At 36.6% G+C, this 17574-nt stretch overlaps 1 protein-coding gene across 17 annotated transcripts in view; it reads right to left on the reverse strand.

Annotated features, from left to right (window-relative positions):
* The window catches only part of CCDC66 (coiled-coil domain containing 66), a 45096-nt gene extending 28131 nt beyond the window's left edge, over nt 1-16965 (reverse strand). For 2 of the 17 annotated variants that reach the window (XM_057706359.1, XM_057706355.1), the window contains exons 1-9: nt 16882-16965; nt 14778-14842; nt 14090-14115; nt 11797-11856; nt 7576-8017; nt 5969-6128; nt 5682-5789; nt 3715-3850; nt 3143-3244 (exon numbers count right to left, since the gene is read on the reverse strand). In XM_057706359.1, coding sequence (XP_057562342.1) covers nt 3143-3244; nt 3715-3850; nt 5682-5789; nt 5969-6128; nt 7576-8017; nt 11797-11856; nt 14090-14115; nt 14778-14842; nt 16882-16892 — 1110 coding nt within the window. In that variant the 5' untranslated portion in view covers nt 16893-16965. Of the gene's footprint in view, nt 1-3142; nt 3245-3714; nt 3851-5681; nt 5790-5968; nt 6129-7575; nt 8018-11796; nt 11857-14089; nt 14116-14777; nt 14843-15257; nt 15488-16881 lie in introns of those variants that run through there. The other 15 variants (XM_057706363.1, XM_057706368.1, XM_057706357.1 and 12 more) reach the window with 15 other exon arrangements.
* Between the last annotated feature and the right edge of the window lie 609 nt (nt 16966-17574).

The raw sequence follows: 17574 nt of genomic DNA on the forward strand, positions 1-17574 counted from the left end.
GTATGCATATACCACATCTTTATCCATTCATCTATCAATAGACACTTAGGTTGCTCCCATTATCTTCCCTACTGTAAATAATGCTGCAATGAACATGAGGTGCATTTATCTTTTCGATTTAGTGGTTTTTTCCCTTGGAAAAATACCCAGAAGCAGAACTGCTAGATTGTATGGTAGTTCTGTTTTTAATTTTTAGAGGAACTTCCACAGTTTTCCATAATGGCTATACCAATTTACATTCCCACCAACAGCTGGTGGGAAAATTCCCTATTTTCATCATCTATTTCTTCTAATTTAGGTTTATTCTGTTGTTCTTTTCCTTACTTAAGAGAGGTTTATCTGGGTCTATTGTTATGGGTAATTGGGATATACAACTTACTCTCAGTGCTCTCCTCCACCTGTTCAGTTGTAAGTTTGTTCTGCCTCTTATTCTAAGAGGGGATTCACAGGTATATGAAGTACTTAGTACACTTCTTGGATCCTAACAGGCCTTGAAACAATTCAATTTCCTTATTTTACTTAATCATTAAATCTTTCTGATAAGGCAAAGAGACCCACTCAGTTGTTTGTTTTTTTTGTTTTTCTTTTCCTGGCTGTGCTGCACGGCACGCGGGATCTTAGCTCCCCCACCAGGGATCAAACCCTTGCCCCCTGCAATGGAAGCGCAGAGTCCTAATTGCTGGACCGCCGGGGAATTCCCACCCACTCAGTTCTGAGTGAGGAAGAGGACTCTTTCCACAAAGTTCAATTTTGGAGGACTGAGATAGGGTTCCCCCAATTCCAAGACTGCCCAGTATAGAGAGGCAAAGGAGCTTTGGCTAGGACTGATTCATTGTGGTCAGGCTACAGTATCTGTTTCTACTGAAAATAGGCCATCAGTGGACTAGAAATAGGTTATAATTTAGTCACAATCCATTTCTGTTGTGGAAAGCGCTTTGCAATCCACAAACACTCTTCCCAGGATTCTAAAGTAACCTGACAAAGATGGAATATAAAAGTTCTAGGCATTCCATTTTTATTCTACTGGGTTTATTTTAATTCTTGCTGAACTCTGAACTATGCTGTATAAGCTTTTCTTCGTACATGACATGGATAGAGATGTGTTGCAGATTATCCTTTGTATCTGTGAAAATGAATAAAGGAAACCTCATTTAAAATGGAGTCAGGAAGCCCTGAAGGGGCTCTCTCACCCATGTAAGACTCACCACAGCTTACAGACCCCACCAAGATTTCCCTCTGACTAGCAACAAGCTTCCCACCACTTGCAGCCACCACAGCCCTCCCCAAATTCCTACTTTCCTCGATAAAAGCAATTTCCTCTCCTCTGTTCTCCAGACTTGCCTATGATTTGTCACAATTTGCTTGTCCCTGCAATGGCAGATGGATTCTTAACCACTGTGCCACCTAAGAAGTCCCTAGACCAAACCTTTATTAAACACTTGTTATACATGTCAGCCACTGTCCTATGCACTTTATATGCATTACTTCATGCTTTAACAAAATTGGCCTTGATGATTTTGCTTGCAACTAAATTTCTCCTCCTCTCAGTTACATGAAGAGGTTAACGTAATATTCAAATAATATAAATGGCTGTGGCTATGGCTGGGATTTATGAAACCAAAGGCTTTCAGGTATTTAAAGGGGGATTTTTTGCTAAACAGTTAGTTCATGTCCCCTCAGTAGCACCTCTCCATTATCTTATGGCATTTATACACAAATAAATAAAAACTACATTTAAATAGTAAAAACATACATACGTCTAATCCTCAGTTGTTCAGCCCTGGATTTAGCGTTTGCATTCCCTTCTAGTCCTTCTCCCATCCCCAACCCCTATCTATGACTCCAAAATATAACTCTACTGATTTTCTAGATTATAAAAAAAAAAGACACATGCTATCATTAAAAAAAAATATATATATATATATACACAAAATGCAAAAAAACCTAAACATCACCTCAAATGGTTAATTTTTTATTTGCATTAACATAGTATGGATTATTCCCAGATAATAAATGACCTAAAAAGCCATACAAAATAAGCAATAATAAACAATACACTAACACTTCAACTGACATTTTGGTAACAGAAATACTTAATATTTTTAGCATTAAAGTTTTTTTAATCCTAATGTGGAAAAGTAGGGACTTCCCTGGTGGCACAGTGGTTAAGAATTCACCCGCCAATGCAAGGGACACAGGGTCGATCACTGGTCCAGGATGATCCCACATGCCATGGAGCAACTAAGCCCGTTTGCCACAACTACTGAGCCTGCACTCTAGAGCCCACGAACCACAACTACTGAGCCTGTGTGCTGCAACTACAGAAGCTCATGCACCTAGAGCCCATGCTCCACAAGAGAAGCCACTGCAATGAGAAGCCCGCGCACTGTAACAAAGAGTAGCCCCTGCTTGCCTACGAGCAGCAATGAAGACCCAATGCAGTCAATAAACAAATAAAAAAAATAAATTTAAAAGATAAAGTACCTATGAGCACTCCTCATCACATTCATTATTAAAAAAAAAAGAAAATAAGCTTACAACTGATTCTCAACCACTTCATGAATAGTTTTATTTGTAATTTTTAGTAGTATCTGGATGCATCAATTTCTAAACTTTAAAAACTTAGAATTATCATCCAGAACTACAGAGCTTTCCAATATGACTTCTAGCAAGACTAATTTATTGCCTTTTAACAGTTGGTCAAAGGGCTTCTGGGAACGTAGAAAAATGTAATTCATATTTCATTCCTTTTGTTAACATAAAATTATCAACAGACTATAAAACTGTTTGATGTAGGCAAGTCAGTCCTATGTGGAGCAGAACAAGCTACCATGCACACAATCTAACTGGAGGAGTTCTATAAGAAATCTAACAGCCCTGAAAATGTCTACCACCAGAATCATACCTTTAGGTTACTGCCTTATTTTCAGAATACATTTGTTAAAATGTAAATGTTCACTAGGCAGGAAAAAAAGAAATAGTTGATAACTTTTAAAAAATTTAAGGAGCATACTGAATTCAATAAAAATTAACTGGTAATTAAAAAAGAGTATTTAGATTCACTTCTTCAAGAAAAATACATTATATAGTGACCAGGTACTAAAGGGCATATATATTCAAAATAATGACACTTAGAACTTACCTCTAAAATCTGACTAGCTCTAGGTAGTGAGTGCCCGTCAGCCTGGATCACCATTACCTGACTGTGAGACTGTGACGGAATGCTAGAAGAGCTAGCAGAAGTCTAAAAACAAATAAAAAAACAAGGGCTCTTTTTGTCTAATATTAAACACAGGCAAAATTTAAAGGTCCCCAAAGCACTACCTGAGGGACACATGGTATATACCTACGTTTGATAAGCAATCACTTATGATTGATTTGATAACCTTGTAATGGATACCCCATACATAGTCAGCGGTAGAGTTTTGTGGCCATCTAAAAGATTGTGCAGCTCTTTTATAGGAGCCTAAAGGAGGTGCCAGGGGCCTCTACACTCACCTGCTAACATAGCAAGACTATTTACAGAATGCAAACAGCTGAGGTCATAATTTAATTCAAAATAACACTGTTTTAAAATACCATATGAAAAGTGAGTTTTTTAAAAAATGAATACACTTCAAAAATATGCTTTATGATATAAACAAAGCTTAGCATTAAAAAAATTGCAGTTAAGGTATCTTATACTCCATAAATATCTGATTTTGATACTCTTACCTTAGACTGATCAAGAATTTGAAGTTTTTCCCATACTATTTTATTGCTTTCAGATTTTTTCCATGGATTATTCCATTTTTCAGAAGCTTCTTTTTCTTTCTTCTTTAAAGCAACCTGTTCATCTGTAAATAATGTCCTTTTTAAAAAGATATACAAAAACTGTAAAAAAAAAATCACGTAAACAAATCATGACCTTCTTAAAGAGTGCAGATTCCAACAGAGATCTACTCAAAATTGTTTTTTGGAAGAAGATTAACTCACAAGACAGAAGAATTTTAAGGAATGTGGAATGAAAAAAAACATTTAATCAGAACCAAATTTAAGTATGGCATAAATGGATATAAATGTTTGTTTTACTACAATTACAAATAAGGAACAATTTTTTAGAACAACGTATTTTATATTATGCTAATTACTGTGAGGTTCTACTCTACTGCAATGTTCATTCAATTATTACTAAGAGACTTAAAAGCTAGAACTCTGGAGTCAGAGAACTCTGGGGTCAAATTCAAGTTCAACCACTTCCCAACTGTGTGACTATGGGCAAACTGATGTTCATCTAAACCCCACTTTTTATTCCGTAAAATAAGAGTGATAATAGTGCCTATTTTCAGTATAGGGCCTCACACAAAGTAAATATTTAATAAATGACAGCCATTATTATTCATAACTGCTGAAAAGTAAAATACATAAAATCAGGTGTCCAAATTTGTATAAAAACATTTACAGCTGAAATTATGATATAAACACAAATCAGATTTCCAAACCTTCTGATACTACTACCATACATTTAATTTCTCCATTTTTCTATTACTTAGACTTCCAACATCAATTCGTTCCCAATTTCTTCTGCTTATCTCTTTTTTTAGATCACCTGTCCCAGCAGGGTTGTGACTAACTGGCAGGACTTTCCAGTTCAGTGGAGAGTGAATCCTGTCTTCATGCTTTTAGTATAACTATTCCTAAGAAGTACAACTATTACTTCATGTATTTTCCAAACTGTGACACCTGGACCCTAAATCTAGTCCAAGAAATAACAGGAGTTTCTTAGTTACTATCTTAGTTACCGTAAGACCCTACTTAACAGAAATTATAAATTTTTCTGTTATGATATCCACAGACTGAAAAAAAGAAATAAGCCTGTTTTTGAATGGGATATACTGATTGATATCATATTGATGATTCTTGATTGGAATGTTTTAATTTTTAAAAAATAAAATAAAAAAATTAAAAATTTTATTTATTTATTTTTTGGCTGTGTTTTGTCTTCGTTGCTGTGCATGGGCTTTCTCCAGCTGTGGTGAGTGGGGGCTACTCTTCGTTGCAGAACACAGGCTCTAGGCACACGGGCTGCAGTAGTTGTGGCTCATGGGCTCAGTAGTCGTGGTTCACGCGCTCTAGAGCACAGACTCAGCAGTTGTGGCGCACAGGTTTAGTTGCTCGGCCGCATGTGGGATCTTCCCAGACCAGGGATCGAACCCATATCCCTTCATTGGCAGGTGGATTCTTAACCACTGCGCCACCAGGGAAGTCCCTGTTTTAATTTTTTAAATAAATTATTTTCAGATTCTTAACCACTGCGCCACCAGGGAAGTCCCTGTTTTAATTTTTTAAATAAATTATTTTCAAATAAAACCATCTTTAACCCACAGAATTTCTGTAATGGAAAAATATGAAAATGGACTGGCAGGAAATGAGAAATATTTAGGAATCTTTGAGTTCCAGAATGATACTGATGATACTAATGTTCATCTGTGGTTTTTGGTACACACCACAGAGCACCAAACAAAAAGACGTAACAGAAGGGAATGTGAAATCAAGGTTTCTTATGCCACTTGCAGAGAACTACTCTAGATGGTAAATGTTATAAAACAAGGTTTTTGATAATACCATACTGAAAGATATACTTCATCCTCAGTATGTATTCCTTAAGCCAACAAAATTATAATAAAAGGTGCAACAATTACCTACCAAGCTCTTTCCTCCACTGGGCCTTTTTTGCTTCCAACAAACTTCTTTCACGTTCTCTTTCTCCTAGAGTACTGAACATATCAGCTGGTTTCCATACATTCTCTCTAAGACAAAACACAAATAACAGAAACCTTATTATACGTTTCTATACAACTTACTCCATAAATATTAATAAACTTTTAAATAGCTCTATTCTTCAGAGCAATTATTTCATACACAAGTCAAGGAAAAGTAACACCATATTCCCAAAATGACTCCACAATAACAGATATGAGTTACATACGTGGCAATTTTTTGCTCATATTGATTAGATGTCACCTGATTTTCATTAAAAACAGATTTTTTTTCATCTTCATAAGATGAAATGGCCTCAGTTTTTTGGAGACTTCCCATGATGTTCCTGTCCTTTGGTTGATCAGGAATATTGTTTAAATTATACTGACCTAGAAAGTAAAATGCAGTTTTAAAATTAATACTAAAATTACATCTATTATAATAACTTATCTTGATATACTGCTATACAGTTTTAAAAACACTGCTTTACATATTATCTAATTAATTACATCTCACAGCAGTCCTTGCAGTGGGTATTACGATTCCCTTTTTGTCAAAAAAAAAAAAAAGGAAACTGAGCCTCAGAAGTCAAATGGCCCAGAGGTATGGCCACAGCCATACAAACTCTTGTTTCAAATAAGAAAACAAGCAGCAACAACAACAACAAAATCCTCTATTTACTCTTGCCAACAATACTTTCACAAATAATATAAATGATAACACAAATCACAACTTCCATTACCTTGTCTTTATTTTTCTCATTTAGCTGGGAAATCAATCAGTGAAGAACTTTTCCATGGACCACTGTCTCTATGCCCCAGCTATATCTATTCCAAATGTTTTATACAGGGCTCATATGCTTGGCCCAAAAATTCCTCCTTAACATGATAGCTCTCCCAACAGAGAGAAAGCATATCTAATATGCAGGTCATAATATGATTAGACAAATTCTGCTTTTAACTTTGTTGATCTCATCTCTCATTACGCCTAGTAAGTTTTTATTTTTTGTTCTCTGAGCTAGAATTCTCGCCTTAAAGATAAAAACTAGCTCCCTCACTTTACAAAGAATAATCTATACCAAGAGAAGGTAAATGACTCCATTTTGAGTCCCTTGGGAGTGTTAAGGAGCTACCTGGTCCCCAAACCAGTCATGGGGCCTTTTCCTAGTGACTGTTAATTTTATTTTTTTCACTGTTGTTTAACAAAACTTTAATAATATTTCTACTCATATTCCTTAGCTCAAAGCTGAAACTAGAAGGCTTTTAAAAACATAACACAATGCCCTGACTAGTAAAGTAGAAGGCATATAATACTTTACTACTTCCAAGTCAGTGTTTAACACTGGTTAAAAAGATAGTGCTGTCAATTCTTAGCAAGGTTTGAGGGTCAGGAAGAGCAAAAGCCAGGGCCAGGAAAATAATCCTTTTCAGCAACTCACGTCAAATCTTCATAGCAAAATTCCCTCGTACTTCATTAGAAATACTATAGTAGTTTTTAAGAACATTTTACATAATTATCTTTCACGTAAGTAAAACCTCCTACATTCCAAAATTAGTATAATAACTTTCTGTACTAAAATCTAGAATCTACAGAAACTGGGTTTCTTAAGGCTCTGGTACATGAAAATAATATTCTGAGCATTAACCTTAAAACATGGCATACTGTAACTATAAAAGTAATTTCGCATATGAGAGAATGTTTTCTAAACAAATATTTATTTTAAGATTGTTATATGTTAAACTAGAATTTAAGAGGCACAATTATGTAAAATCCAATGAGCCTCAAATTCTAAAACAAATTGATAAAATTAGTATTAAAACTTAAGAAAAATCTTACTCGTTTCCTTCTTTCCATTCTCAGTCAGGGAAATAGATTTATTTCCTTGGTTTACAGTCATTAAAATCTGTTGTAGTTGGTCTTGTGTTAGACACACCAAACTGCTCTTCATATTTTCAGTTGTGATATGCTTTTTGCAAGGCTTCTGTTTAGCTACTACAAATGTATTTACGGTGTTTCTAGTCTTCTGTATACTAGGGGTTGCAGGTGAAATTTCTTTCTGGATATGAAGACAGTCTTTATCTGCATACTGCTTGCATAAATCCTTAGTGGGTGAAAAAGTCATGCTATTTTTTTCACCTTTTGCCAGTGAAGTTTCTGAACCAATTCTCTCCTTTTGCCAAAGTTTTTCACTCCTGACACAAGTATTTTGTGATTTTAGAACGTATCCAGTTTGTTTAGTTCTTAAAGGACATTTTGCAATCTTGGTCTTATTTCCCATCTGTTAAAACACCAGAAATTTATTCTTTATAATAGCCCATGAAAAATCAGCAATTATCTTTATATAATCAGTGATAAGTCAGGCTTTGAAACTTTCCCCCCCATTTTGCTAGTTAGATAATACACCCATAAGATACTATCAATAACAACCTTTGCAAATCTTCACTTGAAAGCGTCATTAACAACTGGAAATTATTATTTTATTTTGGGATAATAAAGGTTACAAAACAACTTTTATTTCTAGTTGTTACAATCCACTCTGCTTCAGCTTTGAATCTCATGTCATAATTGTAACACCCACACTACCTTTTTCTTTACAGGCATTTAGAGACCCGCAGGTTACTAGCCCTTACGCCCTGAATAACTTAGCTTGTGGGTCACCATCCTTCTCTCTAACCAAACTCCTGTCTTAATTATTGGTGTTTTCATATTCTTTCAATACCCTGGCCTCATTTCCTTGAACTCTGCTCCTACACTCATCTTCCACACTACCTCAGTTACTCATTCCCATATTGATATCTTATGCTGATCTTATAATTATCCATAACCATAATCCCTCCAGAATCTCAATTTCAACAAGAACCTCCAGTCATAGGCCTTAGCACTAGTCAACATTTCTATCTGGGACATTATTCCTTCAGATTTTACATGGCTCATTCACTTACCACCTTCAAATCGTGGCTCCAACAACACTGGCTCAGTGAGGTCTTCCCTGAACACCCTATTAAAAATTGCAGGCTTCCTGCTCTAACCTCACTCCCACCTTCCAAGCACTCCCTACTGTCCCAAGGCTACTGTGCCCCTGAAGTGACTGTGCTCGTTCCCTTTCTCTCCTTTATTTTTCTCTACAGCACTTTTTGTCTTGTAATATTCTATATTTATTTTGATTATTTTCTGCCCATTCCACATTTTTCTAATGTAAGCTCCACAGGGCAGAGATTTTTGTTTGCTTTTTCCACTGCTGTGTCACCAGTATGTGAACAGTAAGTGGAACAGAGTAGGTTTCAGTCAATTCTTGTTGAATGACTATCTTCAACTATACCATTTTAAAGACTGAATTCTTTCTCTCTCTCCCCCATATTAGCTCCCCTTTCCAAAATATCCCATTTCTGTAGCACTATTGTTCCAATCTTTCAGACCAGTAACCACGGAGTCATCTTTGACCCTTTATTCTCCTCCATGGTCTTCTTTAGTTTACCAGCAAGTATTGGTCATTTCTTCCTTCCAATATCTTTTTCTCCTTTTTTACATGACAATAAGCCTAAATTCAGGTTTATTACCACACTATCAATTACAGTTTATTTCAAATCTATGCTCTATTTAATCCACTGTACATTTCTGCAAACCCATCTAACGAAATAATTCAACAGTCATTCAATCAATATTATGCCTTGCTTTTTAGGTGATCAACACTATGGGAAAGATGCTGGAGGTACAAAATGAATAAGACAAGATTCTTGCTGTCAAGGAGTAGGGTAGATGCCACAGGGCTTTCATCTGGCTTATCAGATCCCAAATTTCTTTTTCAAAAATTACACAGCGACTTCCTAGGTGGTGCAGTGGTTAAGAATCCACCTGTCAATGCAGGGGACACGGGTTCGATCCCTGGGCTGGGAAGATCCCATATGCCGCAGAGCAGCTAAGCCTGTGTGCCACAACTATTGAGCCTGCGCTCTAGAGCTATGAGCCACAACTATTGAGCCTGTGTGCCGCAACTACTGAAGCCCACGTGCCTAGAGCCTGTGCTCTGCAACAAGAGAAGCCACCACAATGAGGAGCCTGTGCACCACAACGAAGAGTAGCCCCCACTCATCACAACTAGAGAAAGCCCAATTAGTCAACTCCATCTTAACTTACTTTTTTTTCATATTACCAGCAGCAAAATCTCTTTATTATCCTTTTCACCTCACCCATTCCCTTTTATTCCAGGCTTTATGCTTTTGATATACTAATACCACAATCTAAAACACCCTTTTACCCTCCTATCTCTGTGGCTATTTTTATATAACTAATTCTCTAAATGAAAGGTGACAAATTTAAATACCTACTGTAAATTAGCCTAGGTGGGAAGTAGGATGAACTAAAAGAGGCAGCCACCACTCAGAAGTGGCCTACATTGCCAAACAGGAATCTGAGTCTACTTGCTAGGTAATCCCATATTTCAAGAGAACCAAAAATGCCATACTTTACCTTAAAATTTCCAATTTTTAGATATTCATAATTTATTCTAGTTTTCGAAAACCACTGTGTGGATTAAGCAAATTATCAGCAGACTGCACATAGCTTATAGAGCTGAGCGCTACCACTCCAGTCTCCAACTACTACAGCTATTACTAATTCCACCCTTCTTTGACGCATTGAGTTTTTTTGGATCATAAACAGTGGAGTATTTCGGTTCTCTAATCAGTTTCTCACTCAAACTGCTGAGAAGTACAGTGTATTCCCTTAACACATCTTAAACATGTCACTTTTGTCCCCTTCTTTCCATTCTGCTAGCCACCATACTTCAGGGTCTCATAAGACTCTCCCTGGACTGATATAATTGGCCACTAAGTAGTGTCCCTGTCATGGTAACCTGTCCTTCACAGAACTGCCCAAAGCTCTTTCCTACAACACAAATTATATCTAGTCTACTTTTCAAAAATTATTTTTTAAGCTCTTTATTGGAGTATAATTGCTTTACACTGTTGTGCTCAAAAATTCTTTAATGCTCCCGACATGCAAATCAAGTAAGTTCAAACCCTTCAAGTATACACTGAAACTCCTCATGATTGTAACCATCCTCCCTAAGTTTTATGTTCTACACTCCCTGCTAAGGTACATACTATCCCCCAAATGCAAATTATGTTTTTCGTAGCTTGGTATTTTGCCCACTATTTTCTTTGAGTTTAGAATATATTTTCCTACTTCTTTCACTATGAATATATCCCTCATCTTTTAAGTTCTAATTAAAGTGTCACCTCATTCATGAAGCATTCTTTGTCTCCTCAAACCACAAAGAGCTGCTCTTTCCAAAATTTTCTTCTTTTTATAACCCTAGTATGGTACACATTTTATTCTACTTGTATTATATAGTTATTTACCTGACTGACATCCCTGCTTCTAGGAAACATGGACTAGCTTTTACTCCTTTTTTTTATCTCACAGTCACAAAACAAATAGAGCCAAGAATGGAGCTGTACACACATACTGGAGTTTTACAGCTGCAGCTGTTAAACAGAAACCTATTAACTGGAGCTCCAATTTAACTAGGACTATATTGCCATATCCCACTTACATCAGAAATAACATACAGAAAAAAATCACCTAAAAATTATTTAATAAAGGGGGGGGGGGCGCGGGACGGGTAGCAATGTCTGACACGAGATCAATATACATTCAGCTCAATCCTGAATACGTTTGTAGCTTAATGCCAGAGAAGAGCAATAAGTGGAGGCAGCAAAAAATCATGAGCTACCAAATAAATATTCAATTACGTTCACATTACTTAATAGGAAAAAGCAATCTAAACCAAATCATTTCCTAAGTGTTTACTGGATTAAATTTTAATAGCTCAAATAGGGTCTTCATGTCATAAACATTTTTATGTAGCATGTTGCTTTTACCTAGTTTTAACTGTACCAGTATTTTTCATAATATTAAAAATATTAAAAATATTAAAAAGACAACGTCCAATGCATTTGACACTGGCCAACTTCACAATTTATATGGGGCCAGGATCCCAAGGTCAGAAAGAATCAGAGAAAATTAACATTTTAAGATATAAAATGTGCTACCTACCACTAATAATGTAAACATGTTATAGTGTGTCACTATTCTGATTCTCACGTGTAGAAATACCTGCAAAAATTTTTAAAAGATGTTTTATATTTCAACTAATTGTGAGATAACTTTAAGAGTTTAGAATTTATAAATTACCTATGACACTGAACCATTAATATTTCATTTTTCTTCCTAAAAAAGCTTAAGAAATTAGACTGGTAAACCATCTTTACTTCATATTCACTACCACAGATTAAAGAAAAATGCAGGAGAGATTTTGAGAGAATTAAAGTACTCTGACCACAGTGTGTTAAACTTGATGCTGATGAGACAGAGTTCACAGCGTTTAAAGAGCACACTATGACCATAATAGTAATTCAACCTGTGAGGAAGAGGAAAAACAGAACTGTAGTCACTTAGGAGCTTACCCTAGTAGAAGACAAGCACTATGATGAGTGAATTCATGAATAACTTATAGAAAAGAGAATTCAACATATAGCTGCAGAATTGTGAGATTTGGGAAACTAAAAAACTGATTAAAACAAAAAAAGGAAGACAGCACTACTGTTTTTTGTTTTTGTCTTCTGTGGAAAGCAAAGAAAGAAATATAACCTCTATAAATAAGGGAAGAGAAGGTCCTTGAAATAAAATCAAGAGGAGAGAGATTTAGGTTGCATCAGTATTTTTTTCCAGGTTTACTGAGGTTTGATTCACCATTAAAAATTGTATATATTTAAGGTGTACAAGTTGATGATTTGATATATGTATACATTGTGAAATAATCACCACAATCAAGCTAACTAACATAATCATCACCTCACATAGTTACCATGCATCAGTATTTGGAGTCCCAAAAGCACGAGGAATAAACCTAAACAATCTGCTTTAAGACAGTAAATAATTTAAGATCAACATCAGCTGAGACATATTAGTTACTATGGAAAAAAGAATCCTAGAATAAAAAATCCCTAGACCACTAAAAGAATTTTGTAATGATTCTAAATACCAAAAGTCCAAGACTAGTAGCTTTGTTTATTACAGGTATAAAAGGGGATCTCTAGATGTTCTAGTTGGTTAAAAAGATAATGAAATGTCCTTACAAATGTAGTGACCATAGCAAACTCATTAAGGACACAAGCAAAGAGGGAACATGTGCGAGAGAACAGAGGCCAAGGGAAGACAGAAATGTAGATTTTTTTTATCTAGGAGCTTGAAAAGGAGCACTGTATTTGTTAAAGTGACTCAAATAAAAACAGTAGGTTGCAATATTTTATATAGCAGGGCTAGGAAAAAATATACAATCTGCATTCTGTGATTAAGGGAACAAACAAGGTATGTATATATGGGGGGTGTGTGTGTATGTAATAATTTTTATAGGTAGCTTGTGGAATTACTCTGATCACCATCACCCATTTATCAAGTAACTGATATGCTGTGTACTCAAGCAAATGCTCCACCTTGATTAAACCTGGAAGAAACAGCAAAGCCATCAAGGGTTCAGAGTTGAAGAGAAAAAGTGCCATGTCACCCAAACTGGGCTCCAATCACAATAAGCAAAGACAGACTTTAAGATGCTACAAAATAAAAGGGGCTACAGTAAGTTATGGAGGAGAAGAATAGAAATTTCTGCTGCTTAATGGAAAAAGAAATGGGAAACAAGAGAAGTAGTTGTATCAAAATTTGGAAGTGGTAATGTATTTTGTACAAAAAGGCACTGTGGGTTCCCAATAAAGAAAAATAATTTAAAAGGAAAATTATCATTTAGCTCAAGTGTAACCTCTTAGAGGAGGAAGCTAAATGCATGTAAGATTTTGTCAATAAAATACAATCTTTTGGTGTGGGAAAATGGAATTTGAGTATGAAAAAAATTTTTGTTTTAGTCTGTTTTTAAAGATCTCAGGAGTTGCACTGTCCAATAGAGTAGCTATGAAATTTAAATGAAAAATCAAATAAATGAATTAAAAATTCATTTCCTTAGTCACACTGGCCACAATCTAAGTGCTTAATAACTACACATGGCTAGTGGCTGGCTATCATACTGGACAGCACTGATTTTAGAACATTTTCATCACTGCAGAAAGCATTATTGGACACCACTGATCTAGAGAAATGAGTTCTAGAAGGCTTTTTAAACTGAAAAATTATGATTCCATTTCGGTGAAAGGACCAGCCTGAAAGCAACAGAACAGTAACTTTTTCATCATCATTCAAAACCCTTTGTAATAGTTTGACAGTAATTATTTTCAAACCACTGTAAAGCAAACTGCATTTTACATTTGAAAACAAGTCAGGTCAAAGTCACTTGGCTTACCTTTACAGAAATTTTTGGTTTATGTTCTACAAAAGAAAAAAAAATTACTAAACTATCAAACTATCAACCAAAAACATACCAAGGCAGTCACAAAAGAAAATTTTAATTAGCATTGTTTTAAGAAGATATTAAGTAAAAACATTAACCCCCAAAGCATTAACTTTAGGTCCTGAGTGTTCTAACTTTCACAGTGTGGTTCAAGTATTTCTAACTCATTTTTATCTTACAAGGTAAAACTGTAAACAGAGAAAAAGAAAATAATGTGAATGAGAAGAGTACCAGAGCATAATCTGAGTTTTAAAACTAATACTAAAAATGACTTTAAAACTATGGTCTTCTAATAAAATGAATTTTCTCAAACAATACATTCTTTACATGCACAGAACGTAATTACTTAAGTTTCACCTACATTACTCATTGGGCAATAAGCATATTTGCTATATACAAATATAACAGAGACATTATAAATGAAACATACTAGAACATTAAATCATAGGATAAATACTGACAGTGGTATGCAATCATGTAATATGACATTACTTGACTAAAACTAAATTTGAGGAAGCTAGGGAAACCAGCTTTTTTCTAAGTATCATTTAAATATTCCATTACAAGCAAACAATCTGTTAAGCATACATTTAAGTACGAATTTAAAAGTTAGTAGTTTAGATTTCTAATAACAGCATACCATATGGAGACAATATTAGCTTGGTTTTTCCATCCAATAATTCAGTTTCAAGCTTTAAACCATCTCTGCAAAAAAAAAAAAAAAAATTGTCTGTCATTTTCAACAAACAGCAACATTTTAAATAGCCAGAAATACTCATTTGAACCTTGAAAGTAAATCTGTTTTTTTGAATTCATACAGGAATCTTATAAATATCAAAGCATTTAAAAAAAAAAATTCTATATAGGTGTTCAGTTTTTCTTTAATTGACGTATAGTTGAAACCATTCTTTTAATTTACAACATTTTTCAATTCAAGATAAAATTTAAAACTACATGGAGAAAATTCCTGAAAATTTCCAACAATACAAAGAATTTATCACCTTTAACCTGAAACTTCATTTTGTTACTGGCAGGGAAAAAATTAATCTGATTATCATACCATCATTTAATTCTTTAAAATCTAGACAGGAAAAAACAATGCTATTACAAAACTCCTCACCTATGGGGTTTTTTAATTTATTTATTTATTCATTTTTATTTTTGGCTGTGCTGGGTCTTTGTTGTGGCACAGGATCTTCATTGTGGCATGCAGGATCTTTCCTTGCAGTATATGGTCTTCTCTCTAGTTGTGGTGTTGGGTTTTCTCTTCTCTAGTTGTGGCACACAGGCTTAGTTGCCCCACGTCATGTGGGATCTTAGTTCCCTGACCAAGGATCCAACCCAAGTCCCCTGCATTGGAAGGAAGATTCTTTACCACCGGACCACCAGGGAAGTCCCCTTACCTATGTTAATAGAGCAAAACTTATCTAACTAACATTTACTAGTTCTATAATGAATGGTCTTATGACTAATACATTCTATGGCCTGTTAGAGCAGTATCTGAAAATGAAGCTATAAGATTGCCACCAGGGTTATTAACTGCTTGAGCATGAAGTTCTACTCTATTTTGAATGTCTCAACTAACACATATTCACCCTTAGTGACACTTTTTTTTAACTATCACAGCAATACATCTATAATAAACTTTGCCCGCTACACTTTATTTGTGCCTGTCAAATGCAAGAGCACAAAGTAACAGTAAATACCGCCAACAAAACGTGTGCATCTGTTAAGGTCCTAATAAAAATTCCACTAAAAACCAAAACAACAGTACACAGTTATTTTACTGTTTTACTGCGGGCGGGGGGCGGGTAGACAGAGAAAAGACGTAGGTCAATACATATCAACAGGGATAACAGACAAAATTAAATCCCGCGGGCGAAAGGAAGGGAACAGGAAATTTGCGGTGATGCTAAAGTAGGGGAAATCAAACGACCTCAACGTACTGATTAAGATAAAACACTAGAAAGAATGGGTTTTAAGGGTTTCCTGGTTGCACGGTTACAAACAGTTCATGTTTACGTTGGTGAAAACTTAAAAGAAAAACCTTGAATGAAATTGTAAAGTACGTCTATTCAGCACTACTGCACTGCAGACGCCTTTGGGGCGAACTGTCCTTTATTTTTTATCCCTAGATTCTAGAACATAAAAACCATTTGCTAAACGAGGTGCACGAGTGTTAAGTTTGGTGACTTTTCTTCTTCAAGCATCAAACTTCCCAGTGATGAAAACCACGCAACGGTCCTTTTTATTTACTCAACTAGTACTTAACGAGGGCCTATGAGGTGCCAGGCACTGGGGATACACGACTCCTCGAGAAGCCTCGGCTCCCGCGGCTCCCTGCACCGCCGGCGCTCATCTCCTCTGGGCGCACCCACCCTCTGCAAAGAACCCCGAGACAGGGTCGCAAAGCACTAGGGCCTGGGCTAGAGTTTCTCCCCGGGAAGCCGCTAAGCTTTCTCCCTCCATCTACTCTCACCTCTTAGCTCCTCTCATGCCTCCCTCTCCTTCCTGAGGTAAATGAGTTAAGGGAAAGGAGGCACGGTCAGGTTTCACCAGACTTATAGCGGAAAGCTGCGGGGGCGGTAGAGGCCGACCCAGCCCCTCGCCCCTCTCCCCCTCAGGGAGCCGGGCACTGCCGCTTGGAGCGCCGCAGGCCTGGAAGGTTCCCTGCCAAGAACTCCAAGGGCCAACCCAGCCTCACCCCCTCTCCGCGGACGACCACCTTTCCATCTGCTGCTTACCCCAAGTTCATGGCCTGACCCCCGCTCTCCACAGAACGCTCAAGCCCCTTGTGTACGTCGGTTGCCGCCGCTGCTCAACAAGCGCTACGCCGATTGGATATAGTGAAGCCGGCGAGCTGGAGAGCGGGCCAATCAGGGCTGAACGTGCTGGCGCCTGCGCCCAGCAGGGGCGGGGCTGCAGGGGCGACCTTCTTTACTCACCGCACCTGGGGTTTGTGGTCCTGCGCTTAGAACGGTGGGGGGAGGGTTTCGTTCCTCGGAATTGTAGCCCCAAGAGTTCACAGGAGCTCTCAGAGAAGTGCCTCATCTCAAGTGGAGGTGGCTAAAATAGGGAAAAACAAAAAGCGTGAACGTTTTTAGGAAGTTAACATTTGCTATATTTTACATTTGGAAAAGAGGCTTATTTTAGTATAAAATAAGTTGGGGGGGATACTGGGGGGAGACTCCTAGGGCGGGTACGTATGTCTTATTTCTAGCCGTGACCGCGGCATGAAGCCTAGTACATTGTAGCTCTTTTTAAATAGCAGCAACAATCACAAGTGCTCAATAAATTTAGCTCCTAAGTGCCACACCTGGATCTAAGCGCCTTCTGTCTCTTATTTAAGCTTTACAACATTATCCCTGAAGCACAGAGAGGTTAAGCAACTTGCCTAAGGTTACTATCAAGAAATGTAACCCCAGAGCCCCTGTTCC

Source organism: Hippopotamus amphibius, chromosome 13 (genome assembly GCF_030028045.1).
Source record: "Hippopotamus amphibius kiboko isolate mHipAmp2 chromosome 13, mHipAmp2.hap2, whole genome shotgun sequence".
Lineage (NCBI taxonomy): Eukaryota > Metazoa > Chordata > Mammalia > Artiodactyla > Hippopotamidae > Hippopotamus > Hippopotamus amphibius.